The sequence below is a fragment of the Sparus aurata genome, chromosome 3, assembly GCF_900880675.1.
Source record: "Sparus aurata chromosome 3, fSpaAur1.1, whole genome shotgun sequence".
NCBI classification, from domain to species: domain Eukaryota; kingdom Metazoa; phylum Chordata; class Actinopteri; order Spariformes; family Sparidae; genus Sparus; species Sparus aurata.
This window is the reverse complement of record NC_044189.1, coordinates 18,593,973-18,608,390: the sequence shown is the minus strand read 5'-3', so window position 1 is coordinate 18,608,390 and position 14,418 is coordinate 18,593,973. Positions and strand designations below refer to the sequence as shown.

Below are 14,418 nucleotides of genomic sequence, written 5' to 3'. Positions count from 1 at the left end.
GAGCCAAAGCTCATTTTTATGCAACTGCACCCTTTCAAAGGAACTTCATACACCCAAAATAAAGTCTGAATACAGTAATGACATGATGAAAATGTTTTCAAGAACATTTGTGGAGACTTACAAACAAAATAGGATTCAGAGAAAAGATAATTAGGGTCATCTTCAGCAGTTGTCCAGAAGCCAATCTGACCAATTTTGGCAATTTTTGGTACCAAACTGTTCCAAACATTTTAACAGGATTGAAAAACTCCATTCCATTCTGAGCATCATCAGCATGTTTGTTTAGACACACTAGAAAACATGAATCATAACTCTATATGTTGTTTCGGGTTGAAACAACAGTTTCACACATTTAGGGAAAACTGTTAATTAAATAACTTGGAGAGAGAATTAGACACATATCTATCGATAATTTTAAGGCCTCATCAAGAATGTGGTGAGGGAGGCATGTGGTTATTTCTTTTGAGGGGCCATTGTATTCAAATAGCTGTTCTGTTGTATTGTGATTTAAAAAATAAATAAATAAATAAACAAATAAAATTAAAAAGAAGACTGTGTTTGTGCCCAGTAAAATAATAATGCACTATAAAACGTCAAAGTAACCAACAACATACTGTATTAAATCTAAGTAACCAACAATGTTTTGTACTAAATCCCAGAAACAAGCCGTGTGCTGTATTTAATTAGAGTAAGCAACAATTTCATGTAAGAAACCACAGTCACCAACAATGTATGGTAAGAAAATCGCAATAACCAATAACATCCTGCATCAAATCACAGTAAAGAAAAAATTTACTGTATAATAACGCTAACCAACAATTTATTGTAGAAAACCGCGGTAACCAACAGTAAAAACAATCACAATACCCAATAATGTACTGTCTTAAAAAGTAATAAGCAATGTACAACTTACACGACACAATGATTTGCTGTAAAGACATTATGATGTACAATGAGTTTTTTCATCATAGTCATAGACTCATAACATGTCATACACACTGTATGTCACATCATCACAATTTTAATAGTTTTATAACATTTCCATGAATAGAGTTTGTCGTCCTAAAACCTGGAAATCGGTAAGAATTTTTCAAGTTTGATTCAGTAGTGACTTTATTAAAGGTCTTCTGAGGAAGCAAACACTGGAGCTGACGGGAGGCTAGCTAGCTGGAGGCTAGCATACAGTTGAGCTGACAGAAGACTAGCCGCCAGGTGGCTAGCTGACACTGGAGCTGAAGAGAGGCTAGCAGGTCGGTGGCTAGCAGACACTGGAGTTGACAGGAGGCTAGCTAGCTGGTGGCTAGCAGACACTGGAGTCTTCGGAAGGCAAACAGGCTGGTGGCTGACGAACCAAGCCTAACTGAAAGAGTGACACAGGAAAAGGGCGGGAATTTCACACAAAGGGAGGAACTGAAAAGCAACACACGACACGAGGGCAAAACTTCTAAATCAAACAGGAAAATACACAGTGATTGCAGTACTTTAAGAATATGGAAATTGATAAAACTAGATATTAACACTCTAGGAATCTACTTATACACTTTAATTTGTGAAAATTACTGCTTTCTGGAAACGGAGGTATCTGTATCAGTATATAAATCACCTACATTGCAGTTACGCACAGCTTACAATATCCCTGCCTCAAGCTTCTTCAGATATTTACAAAATCAAGAACACCTCAGAAAGCATGTGCATTACTTTAAAACCCTGCATAAGCATGAGCCCCTGGAGGCCATAAATAAATCTGATACCTCTAGACATGAGGATGTTAACTATTTTTATCGTATCCTACAAAACTAAACTTTGTCAAACACAAATAGATTCAGACAGACATGCACAGAGGAGCTAAATGTAGAAGTAAAAGATGATGTTTGGGATGAGTGTCTGAAGAATGTGCATATGGTTGTTCGGTAAATGTGAGACATAATCTTATGCAGCTTATAATATATATACATATAGACATAGACACAGACTCTATTAGTCGCTTTTTTATTGATGTCTTGCACATTTGCAACAAATGTAAGTCTGTAACCAGTGATGTAATGCCCTCTCTTTGGTTATGCAGGACACTGTATGTATACTAGAATCATATGTTTAATTGTTTTTCAGAAGCCTTTGGGAAGCTGTGGAAGCCTGAACCACTCATTGCTATTCTTGGAGCTACTACGTCCTTGTCTCGGGCAAATAAGTATGAAAAAAATGTCTGTGTTGATTGGAATGGTGATTGCAAAAGAGTTAATTCTGTGTGTGGAAAATGGAAGCTGTTCCCACAATGTCAAACACATTAGCTCTGGAAAGACAGAGATTTGATGATAAAGACAGAGGAGGTGTGTTCAATATGTCGAAAATTCTTTTCAGGGCCAACACTAATGTGCTGTGTCTATTGTGTAGCAGCTGGCTGTACAAACTGTTCTTTATATACCTTTGCATCCTTTTCTTTTTGTTTTGCTTTGAGAAGAAAAACAAACCTCTTTGTATTTAATGTAGTCGTGTGTGTGTGTCTGTGTGTGTGTGTGTGTGTGTGTGTGTGTGTGTGTGTGTGTGTGTGTGTGTGGTTACTTTTCTCCTTTTGCTCCTTTTTTCCATGTCAATTGTTTTGTACTCTTGTTCCCAAAGTAATAAACATATATTACATAGAAAATGTTAAAATGGTGCTGATGTCTTCGGTATGAATCAGCACTACCATCATGCAATATATGTGTGCAGTTTTTTTCTGTGCATAACTCGTCTCAACAGATGTGTTTAAACATCTGTTGAGGCGAGTTAAATCTGACAGATTGTCAAGGGAACGTTATCTGTGAGGTTCAGTCAGAGGCTGTCTTCATCTGTGGTTCATGTAGCAAACGTTGTGATGTACTTCTGAATGGAACAAGCAAGATGTGGAAATGTGATTAGCTTTGAGTAGTTCTGCTTTACCAAGCGGCACATCAACAATTATATATCACTCTTATATTATACCCTAAAGCTAAAGTTAGTGAGTATTTTGTACCAGGTGCTATGTATCAATCAACAAAATCTATAATATACGCTCCCTTTTTATATAGAAAAATATGAATCTATTCTAATCATGTTCTCCCTTCATTCTCAATCCTGATTGTATTAAAATTCTAACACTTTCTACAGCTGGGGAACGTTCTGTTCGAACCCCCTCACTATGACAGTTGTTTAATCAATACTTTGATCACACAGCGGGATCTCGGCACAAAACTCAGGTTATGGAGTCTCGCTATTTTCTAGCTGATGTCCGAGTCCACTGTGAAAAAGTACAACCTGTGCTGTTTTCTTGATAAATATTGTAGTGATAGTGGTCCAAAATTGTGTGGAATGACTCCAGGCCAAACGACCACACGGCCACCACAGAACCTTGAACCTTCCAGAAACCTTAGGGAAAACCTTGGATTTGTATTAACGGCATTTCTAATATTGGGCTCCTTCATAAAAGCTTCATGAACGTAGTACTTCTGTTAAGGTCACTAGTGCAGTGCCCGTAAGAAAAATGTATTCCTATAAAAAAGTGGGAGTTAAGTAGCTTTTTCATGGATGGCCAAATGAGGCTGTGTTTGAAGGTGGGACGTCAGGGATATTTAGGTTTGTTGTGAAATCCGATCTTCCAGGGTATAATTGGCTGTTTTTGACTATTTTTGATTTTGCCATTATATTTCACCTTAAAAACTATTTACTTGGTGTCATTATTTTCAGCACAACCTCACATGTGTGACTGTACAGTTATTTTTTTATTTTGACATACTGTATTAACATAATGGACCTAAAATCACACAAAAACCATAAAATCAGAGTAGAAAAAGTTAGATTTTTTTACTGTGAAAACCACAAATATGTTTAACAAACGATTTTTTTTTTACTTATCATGCAAATATAAATTGTTGTTTGCTAAATTTGTGCATACATTTAAAAAATGTACAAAGTTACATGTAACTATTTACATTTAAATGCAGGCAATGCTCAGGTCTGCCTGTGCTCCTTCCAGCTGAATGAAGAGCTGCACTGCCTGCTCCACATTCAGCTTCTCCTCATTGTTCTGACTCATTAAACAAAAACCGACTCCACTACACACTAAACACACTACACCGAACACTACATAACACACTAACTACACACTCCAAACATGCTAAATGTCACAAATCTCTCAACTCTCAATATCGCTGTCTATACACCGACCGTCGTTTCCTGTCAATCATCCGCCTAGGTCCCTCCCACAACTTCCTGTTCTTCAACAACCAAACTTGCTGCTTAGACACTTTCGTGACAAAAGCCTGTTTTTACCGTTTCTTCCTGCACCAGACACAAAGCAAATGTGACAGCAATGTTCGCGAAAAAGCGACATTATTTACCCTAGGTCCGGTTTTTGGACGTGCCGATGCGTCCGGTCTGTCGCCTCGGGAGGTGGGCCCACAGATTCCGATTCCACTTTGTTGTCCGCGCATCTCCGGATCTCCTCAGACCCGAACAGACTCGGTCCGGACTAGTTTAGTCTCATTAATCCACAACAGTCAGTTTAGATGCCTCATTCTCATTTCTCATTTAATGTTTTTTTCTTTATTTTCATGACTATTTACATTGTAGATTCTCACTGAAGGCATCAAAACTATGAATGAACACATATGGAATTATGTCGTAAACAAAAAAGTGTGAAATTATTCTAAACATGTTTTATATTTTAGATTCTTCGAAATAGCCACCACTTTGATTACTGCTTTGCACACTCTTGGCATTCTCTCCATGAGCTTCATTAGGTTGTCACCTGAAATGGTTTTCCAACAGGTCACCTTCCTTACCTTCAGTGACGTGCTTTTATTTCTAAATGTGTCATATGAGCCGATGTTGGTTACAAGTAATTCCAGCCCACTCAGTGTTTTATTTTCTATCAGACTTATTTTTATATTTGAATATACAGTATGTACATTTGTAAGATCCTTTATGCAGACATTGTGAGACATTTTCGAACAGCTGTGAATGTAATTCTAATCTATTTTCAATAAACATTCATGAAGATATCCAGATATTGTGATTGATTTTTTAATATCATTTAAATAATAATTAATAAGTTTACTCACATGCATTATAAAACATGGATGGCAAACCATAGGCAGTGACAGGAGTTTTCTCTCTATTCTTGGCCAAGTTGGGTACAAAGTCCTGACAGCAAATAATGTTTATGAGCTAGCCTAGCTGTGCTTTTTTTAAAAAAAAGAAAAAAAAGAAAAAAAAATTACCGTCTGGCAATAGATACAGAAACAGCCGCTGCCATACTACCAGACTACCAGGCTACGGAGCAGATTCATTCCCCAGGCCATAAGACTCCTCAATGTACGTATGTAGCAGGACTCAATGGAATCACACATTGTTTTGTTTTTCAGACCCTTGTGATTTAAAAAATGACAATACATTTACCATGTAGTTTACCTTGTAAATCAATTCAGTGTTTTTTATGTAATCCTGCTGACAGACCAACCAACCAATGGACCCAGGTGGAAACAACTTGGTTTAGCTCTCTGTAACAGGCTACAGAATGTCAGATCAAATAATCAGATTCCAATGTAGTGTGTAATTTATGAAATAAAGTATGTGAAGGAACTGTTTAAACTAGAAAAATTTGCATTTCCTACGAAAATACAGTGTGAATGCTGAAGACTGAAGCGAAATCTGCTGAACGTACTGCCGGAAATGCATAAAACTATAGGCTGAATGGTCGGGATTTTGCAGAAAAGGCAGAATTTTCCAAAAGCTGGTAAGGCAGAAAGGCTTAAAAGCAATAGGTTTAACGGGCTAACAAAGTGGAACATTTTGATAGCTGAACAGTTTCTCTAGCTAAACATGAAGTTGAAAAGGCAGAAACATGAATATCTAAAGAGGCTAAAAAGCTGTAGAGTAAGAGGGCTGAAAGAGCTTAAAAAGGTGAAAGAAGGCAAAAAAGGTGAAAAGTTAAAGGCTGATGAGGACCAAAAAGGTGAAAAAGGATGAAAAGCTGTAGAGTAAAAGGGCTGGAAGAGGTTAAAAAGGTGAAAACATGTGAAAAGCTGTAAAGTAAGAGGGCTGGAAGAGGTTAAAAAGGTGAATAAAGGATGAAAAGCTGTAGAGTAAGAGGGCTGGAAGAGGTTAAAAAGGTGAAAACATGTGAAAAGCTGTAGAGTAAGAGGGCTGGGAGAGGTTTAAAGGTGAAAAAATTTGAACAGTTGTAGAGTAAGAGGGCTGGAAGAGGTTAAAAAGGTGACAAAACAATGAAAAGGTAAAAAAGTTCAAGGGTGAAAGAGCTCAAATAGGTGAGAAAAGGATGAAAAGGTAAAAAGATGTCAAGTAAGAGGGTTGGAAGAGGTTAAAAAGGTGAAAACATGTGAAAAGCTGTAAAGTAAAAGGGCTGGAAGAGGTTAAAAAGGTGAATAAAGGATGAAAAGCTGTAGAGTAAGAGGGCTGGAAGATGTTAAAAAGGTGAAAACATGTGAAAAGCTGTAGAGTAAGAGGGCTGGAAGAGGTTAAAAAGGTGAAAAAAGGATGAAAAGGTAAAAAAGTTTAAGGGTGAAAGAGCTCAAATAGGTGAGAAAAGGATGAAAAGGTAAAAAGATGCAGAGTAAGAGGGTTGGAAGAGGTTAAAAAGGTGAAAAGAAAATGAAAATCTGTAGATTGGGAGAGTTGGAAGAGGTTAAAAAGGTGAAAAGAATATGAAAATCTGTAGATTAAGAGGGCTGGAAGAGGTTAAAAAGGTGAATAAAGAATGACAAGCAGTAGAGTAAGAGGCCTGGAAGAGGTTAAAAGGTGAAAACATATGAACAGCTGTAGAATAAGAGGGCGGAATGAGCTTAAAATAGTGAAAAAAAGACTGAAAAGGCCAAAAAGTTGTAGAGTAAGAGGGCAGAAAGAGGTTAAAAAGGTGAAAAAAGGCTGACAGGTGAGAAGTTAAAGGCAGAAAGAGCTTCAAATGGCTGCAGACATGCTGCAGCAGGAGCAGAAACACAGACGAAAATGTCCCCATAAGGAATGAATGGGAAAATGCCTGCCAAACTCCTGCGATTTTTGGGAAAACTGTTATAGTTATCGGCAAAACATGTTACATGTTGAGTTACAGGAGACATTGCTGAACGCACTCATGTCATTTTTATTTCTGTAGAGTGCATAATGAGGGCACAGGAGCGAGAGACAAAACATATACCGTCTGCGATCCTCCAGAAATTTTGGCTCGAAATTAACATTGCGGCTTATGGGGAACATTCAGGAGTGCTTGTCGCTCTCGGGCTTCTAAATCCAAAACCGTAAGTCCTACAGCTGAAATGAGACGATCAGCTGAAATCCAACAAGATTTCCTACATTTATATGCCTATATTGTCTATGTCAAGTACAAGATTTGGGATCCAAATCAAGCTGAAGCAAAAAAAAATCCTGTTTTCGGAGCTGCTCCTCACTCTGGGGTGCGGCAGTTGATGATGTCACGCACTCTAGCTCACGCAATACACACCCATTATAAACTCAGAAGACGGGCTTAAAATCCTTAAAACTAAAACTGCGACCATTTCAAAACCGTACAAGATTTTTAAAAAGTGAATACAAGGTCAATAGTTCAAGGTTTTGTGATTCATTTAAAGTTTGAATGGTGTCTCTCGCTCAACGTATGAGGAACAAGAAGAGGCTGAAAGTCGATGAGTTTTGAAGAGGATTTGAAGCTTTTCCCATTTGAATCAATGTTAAATTATTTTTGGAAAAAACTGAATAGCTGAAAAAGGTGAAAAAGCTGAAGAAGCTGAACATTTGAATGTATGAATGGTTTCAATAGCTGAAGGTATGCTGAAGTTATGGCAGAATGAAATTTGAAAAAATCCCCATAAGGATGAATGGGGAAAATTTTGCATTAAAAGCTGAATATTTCCAAAAGTATAATAGTTAGAAAAGCCAAAAGTAATAGCAGTAATGTCCTTAAAAAGCTGAACATTTTGATATTTGAATGGTTTGAATCGGTCAAAGTTTGAAGGAGTTGAAACGTGCCGAAAAACGTACGGAATCAGGAATAACTAGAAAAATTTGCATTTCCTACGAAAATACAGTGTGAATGCTGAAGACTGAAGCAAAATCTGCTGAACGTAGTGCCGGAAATGCATAAAAGTATAGGTTGAATGTTCGGGAATTTGCAGAAAAAGCAGAATTTTCCAATAGAATATGTAAATCTGTGGATGAAGGGGGCCAGAAGAGGTCAAAAAGGTGAATAAAGGATGAAAAGCAGTAGAGTAAGAGGGCTGGAAGAGGTTAAAAAGGTGAAAAAATGCTGACAGGTGAGAAGTTAAAGGCTGACGAGGACCGAAAAAGGTGAAAACCTATGAAAGGCTGTAGAGTAAGAGGGCTGGAAGAGGTTAAACTGGTGATAAAATATGAATATTCGTAGAGTCAGAGGGCTGGAAGAGGTTAAAAAGGTGAATAGAGGATGAAAATGTAAAAAAGTTTAAGGGTGAAAGAGCTTAAATAGGTGAAAAAGGGAATGAAAGGGATGAAAAGCTGTTAGGTAAGAGGGCTGGAGGACGTTAAAAAGGTGAAAAAATATGAAAAGCTGTAGAGTAGGGGGCAGGAAGATGTTAAAATGTTGAAAGAAGGCAAAAAAGGTGAAAATTTAAAGGCTGACGAGGACCGAAAAAGGTGAAAAAGGATGAAAAGCTGTAGAGTTAGAGGGCTGGAAGAGGTTAAAAAGGTGAAAACATATGAAAGTCTTTATACTCAGAGGGCTGGAAGAGGTTAAAAAGGTGAAAACATATGAAAAGCTGTAGAGTAAGAGAGTTGGAAGAGGTTAAAGAGGTGAAAAGAATACGAAAATCTGTAGATTAAGAGGGCTGGGAGAGGTTAAAAAGGTGAATAAAGGATGAAAAGCTGTCGAGTACGAGGGCTGGAACAGGTTAAAAGGGTGAAAAGATATGAAAATCTGTAGAATAACAGGGCTGGAAGAGGTTAAAAAGGTGAATAAAGGATGACAAGCAGCAGAGGAAGAGGGCTTGAAGAGGTTAAAAAGGTGAACAGAGGGTGAAAAGCTGTAGAGGAAGAGGGCTGGAAGAGGTTAAAAAGGTAAAAAAAGAATATTAAAATATGTAGATTAAGAGGGCTGGAAGACGTTAAAAAGGTGACAAAAGGATGAAAAGGTGAAAAAGTTCAAGGGTGTAAGAGCTCAAATAGGTGAGAAAAGGATGAACAGGTAAAGAGACGTATAGTAAGAGGGTTGGAAGATGTTAAAAAGTTGAAAAGAATATGAAAATCTGTAGAGTAAGAGGGCTGGAAGAGGTTAAAAAGGTGAAAACATATGAAAGGCTGTGGAGTAAGAGGGCGGAATGAGCTTAAAAAGGTGAAAAAAAGACTGAAAAGGCCAAAAACTTGTAGAGTACGAGGGCAGAAAGAGGTTAAAAAGGTGAAAAAAGGCTGACAGGTGAGAAGTTAAAGGCAGAAAGAGCTTCAAATGGCTGCAGACATGCTGCAGCAGGAGCAGAAACACAGACGAAAATGTCCCCATAAGGAATGAATGGGAGAATGCCTCCCAAACTCCTGCGATTTTTGGGAAACTGTTACAGTTATCGCCAAAACATGCTATATGTTGAGTAACAGGAGACATTGCTGAACGCACCCATGTTATTTTTATTTCTGTAGAGTGCATAATGAGGGCACAGGAGCGAGAGACAAAACATGTACCGTCTGCAATCCTCCAGAAATTTTGGCTCAAAATTAACATTGCGGCTTATGGGGAACTTTCAGGAGTGCATGTCGCTCCCGGGCTTCTAAATCCAAAACTACAAGTCCTACAGCTGAAATGAGATCAATAGCTGAAACCCAACAAGATTTCCTACATTTATATGCCTATATTGTCCATGTCAAGTACAAGATGTGGGATACAAATCAAGCTGAAGCAAAAAAAAATCCCGTTTTCGGAGCTGCTCCTCACTCTGGGGTGCGGCAGTTGATGATGTCACGCACTCTAGCTCACGCAATACACACCCATTATAAACTCAGACGACGGGCTTAAAATCCTTAAAACTAAAACTGCGATCATTTCAAAACCGTACAAGATTTTTAAAAACTGAATACAAGGTTAATAGTTCAAGTGTTTGTGATTCATTTAAAGTTTGAATGGTGTCTCTCGCTCAACGTATGAGGGACAAGAAGAGGTTGAAAGTCGATGAGTTTTGAAGAGGATTTGAAGCTTTTCCCATTTGATTCAATGTTAAATTATTTTCGGAAAAAGCTGAATAGCTGAAAAAGTTGAAAAGTTGAAAAGTTGAACATTTGAATATTTGAATGGTTTGAATAGCTCAACGTATGCTGAAGTTATAGCAGAATGGAATTTGAAAAAATCCCCATAAGGATGAATGGGAAAAATTTTGCATTAAAAGCTGAATATTTCCAAAAGTATAAAAGACTGAAATGAGAAAAATACAAGCAGTAATGTCCTTAAAAAGCTGAACATTTTGATATTTGAATGGTCTGAATAGCTCAAGATTTGAAGAAGGAGAAGAGTGCTGAAAAACGTACGGAAGCTGGAATAATAATAACTTTAACGAGACAATTCCCCGCCGGGAAATCGCGAGAGTGGGCTGTGCGCTTTGCCCCGTGACGAAAAAGCAAACATGGCATCAGCAAAGTTTCCTCACCATCAAGCGGGAAAGGCCTTAAGGAACACACACATCAAGTTTTGTGGTCCTAGATTCAGAAATGTGGAAATGACAGCAAGTTAAAAAAGGGTGCAGTTTTGAAATTTCTCCTACCGATTTACATTGGAGTAAATGGAGCATTTGAGAGCTACTCTTGTCGGTTAGCGGTCGATAATTCAAAAACCGTAAATCCTACCGATAAAGTAGACACATTGGAAGAAAGAAGACAAGTGTGGCTACAACTCTGGAAAATATCACTGTTTTTGAGCCTAATTTGTGGCCAGGATCGTCACGGAAAGAGAACATTTCTGAGCAAATTTTTGAGTCTCTCTCACTCGGTCAGTTGGCCCTCTCCACTCTGCTGCACGAACATTCCGCCATACACAATCATTGACAACCCTGAATTTTTCCAAAATCACTCACCGTCATTCAAGGATCACAGTTCAAAAACTACACATCATAGGAAAAAAGTTCAAATACAACTGAAATACTCAGGACTTGTGCCTACATTTTAAAGCTGAAATGGTGTTTCTACGTGAACGTATGCCAGAGCAGGAGATGTTTAAAAAACGTCGCAGATTTGCGACTTTTTTGACCTCCTCCCATTCATTCCTTATGGGAAATTTTATCGCAGTTTCCGCGACTTATGTCGTGAAAAATTAACATTTCGTAAAGCTGAATAATAGCAACCCGAGTCTGATCGAGCCGCACATTGAATGAGCAAAAAAATAATCATTAAATGTAGTTTAAATGTTGGGAAATATACTGTGTGTGTGCGTTTGTGTGCCTGTGAGTGCACGCTTAAGCATTGCTGTGTGTGTGTGTGTGTGTGTACATGTCTCTCTGTCTGTCTGTCTGTCTGTCTGTCCGATGTGTGTCTCCTGTCTGTCTGTCTGTCTGTCTGTCACTCTCTCTCTTTGCCCAGCTGATTTCGGTTGCTAGGTGACAGTTGGCAGGGGCCGTAGCAACGGACTGTGAGGGAGTCAGTTGGCCCTCTCCACTCTGCTGCACGAACATTCCCCCATACACAATCATTGAAAACCCAGAATTTCTCCAAAATCACTCACCATTGTTCAAGGATCACAGTTCAAAAACTACACATCATAGGAAAAAAGTTCAAATGAAACAAAAATACTCAAGACCTGTGCCTACGTTTTAAAGCTGGAATGGTGTTTCTAGCTGAATGTATGCCAGAGCAGGAGATGTTTGAAAAACATCGCAGATTTGCAAGTTTTTTGACCTCATCCCATACATTCCTTATGGGAAGTGTCTCGCAGCTGTTCGCGTCTTACGACGCGAAAGATTAATATTCTAGAAAACTGAATTTTCCATTACAATAGTGTGAATGCTTGCAGCATTCACACTATTGTTCTTCTGGTGTTTATTAGTGGGCTGTGCTCGCTAATTCTGGAGTTTATTATTAGTGTGAATGCTGCAAGCACCATTCCAGCTTTAAAATGTAGGCACAAGTCCTGAGCATTTAAGTTGTATTTGAACTTTTTTCCTATGTTGTGTAGTTTTTGAACTGTGATCCTTAAATGAAGGTGAGTGATTTTGGAAAAATTCAGGGTTTTCAATGATTGTGTATGGCGGAATGTTCGTGCAGCAGAGTGGAGAGGGCCAACTGACAGAGTGAGCGAGATTCAAAAATTTGCACCGAGATTTTCTCTTTCTGTGACGATCCTGACCACAACTGAGGCTCAAAAACAGTGATACTTTCCAGAGTTGTAGCCACACTTGTCTTCTTTCTCCCAATGTGTCCACTTTATCGGTAGGATTTACGGTTTTTGAATTATCGACCGCTAACTGACAAGAGTAGCTGTCAAATGCTCCATTTACTCCAATGTAAATCGGGAGAAGGATTTCCAAAACTGCAACCCTTTTTAACTCGCTGCCATTTCCACATTTCTGAAGCTAGGACCACAAAACTTAATGAGTGTGTTCTTTAAGGCCTTTCTGGCTCGATCGTGAAAAAAAATTGTCGATATCATGTATGATTTTGACCAAATAGCACTAGTTTGACGTCCGAGATGTGAGGCAGAAATTGCTCTCAAATCAGCTCCCTCACAGTCCGTTGCTACGGCCCTTGCCAACGGTCACCTAGCAACCAAAAACAGCTGGGCCAAGAGAGAGAGTGACAGACAGACAGACACGAGACACACATCAGACAGACAGACAGACAGACACACAGGATATTAAAATAAATAAACGAGAAGAACAATAAACGAGAAGAAACGGGAAACGAGAAGAACAATAGTGTGAATGCTTTCAGCATTCACACTAATAATAATAACTTTAATAAATTCCAGAAGAACAATAGTGTGAATGCTTGCAGCATTCACACTAATAAACCCCAGAAGAACAATAGTGTGAATGCTGAGTCAGCATTCACACTAATAATAATAACTTTAATAAATTCCAGAAGAACAATAGTGTGAATGCTGCAAGCACTAATAATAACTTTAATAAATTCCAGAAGAACAATAATAACTTTAATAAATTCCAGAAGAACAATAGCAGTATTCACACTAATAAACCCCAGAAGAACAATAGTGTGAATAACTAATGAAACATTTTGGTTACATCTATCCCCAACCTTCCTTTTGTATAAATTTTGTCTAACTGTCCTGTATCCTCAGTTGTCCCCATGGCAACAACATCCAGTCGTCTTTACGTCACCGCTGTTGTCCATTGTCCACCGAACATGCAGCTAAAGGGAGAGCTGCCTCGTTCCTTGTAGTAAACACGAACTACAGAGTGAGTGCTGCTTTCCATGTTGTCACTTTTTACTTACATACAGCACGATTTTGTTCTGCGTTCGGCGGCGAACCGATTTATTAACACTATTTGCTGGCTGCCAACTGCTGCTAATCAATAGCTAGTCGGCTGCGCTAGCCTAGCTGTGCTTTGTAACTAGCACTTGGCGTTGCTAATAACGCTAATGCTGGCTGTTGTCGTTTGATACTTGCTAGGGTCTGTCATTATCAATCCTACCGGAATCTTTAATTCCGACCCTATATCTATGTGAAGCAGGCTTTGGGGTTTTCATATAAGTGCCGTAATTAAACGCGAAACATTGCAGCTAATGCTAGCCACAATTAGCTTACAGCTACCTTGCTTGGTAGACAGGAATGTAATGTGGGGACACAACTGCAGCAAATGTGAGGTGTTTTGGGTGAATTACTGTACACACTAAAATGTTATGTGTAGGAGAGTCTCTGTGGTTAACTAGTGACCGAAAGAGCAATACTTTACTAACGTTAAGCTGTTGCTAGCTGCAGAGGTGCAGCATCGCACAGTTGCTAACATCAAATGCGGTGTGCAGGTGAGGAGCGCTCATGAGTTTTAACATTTGTCCCAGGTTCTGCATCAGAGTTGCGTGTTATGAGAGCATTTGGGGTAGATCCCAATAAACGCGTACGTCACATTTCTGATGTTGCTGCTAAATGCATTCTCTGGTTATGAGTGCAATTGGAAAATGTAAACAGTCATTAATGGCGTTGATTCTATTCTAAAGGACGATGAACAAAACCCAAACCAAAACTGATGCAGCGCTCTGCACCAGCTGTTCTTGGTTTGACTCAGCAGAGTATTGGTTAACGTTTAAGCCCAGTTAAACTGCTTCATGAACAGCAGAAATGCTCTATAAGAAACTTTTTTTTTTTTTTTTTTTTTTTTTTTTTACATCTATGCCAACACACAACCTGGAGCAGTTTAGCGTTTCCAAATATGTAGGATGCTTAAGAATGAGGTTGTGGTAGCAGACTAACCAAGTTTAGTAAATTTGGTAAAC

At 38.6% G+C, this 14,418-nt stretch overlaps 1 protein-coding gene across 7 annotated transcripts in view; it reads left to right on the top strand.

Annotated features, from left to right (window-relative positions):
• The first annotated feature begins 13,252 nt into the window (after positions 1 to 13,252).
• Positions 13,253 to 14,418, top strand: part of phf14 (PHD finger protein 14) — a 140,610-nt gene continuing 139,444 nt past the window's right edge. For all 7 annotated transcript variants that reach the window (XM_030412968.1, XM_030412965.1, XM_030412966.1 and 4 more), the window contains exon 1: positions 13,253 to 13,382. In XM_030412968.1, coding sequence (XP_030268828.1) covers position 13,382 — 1 coding nt within the window. In that variant the 5' untranslated portion in view covers positions 13,253 to 13,381. The remainder of the gene's footprint in view (positions 13,383 to 14,418) is intronic.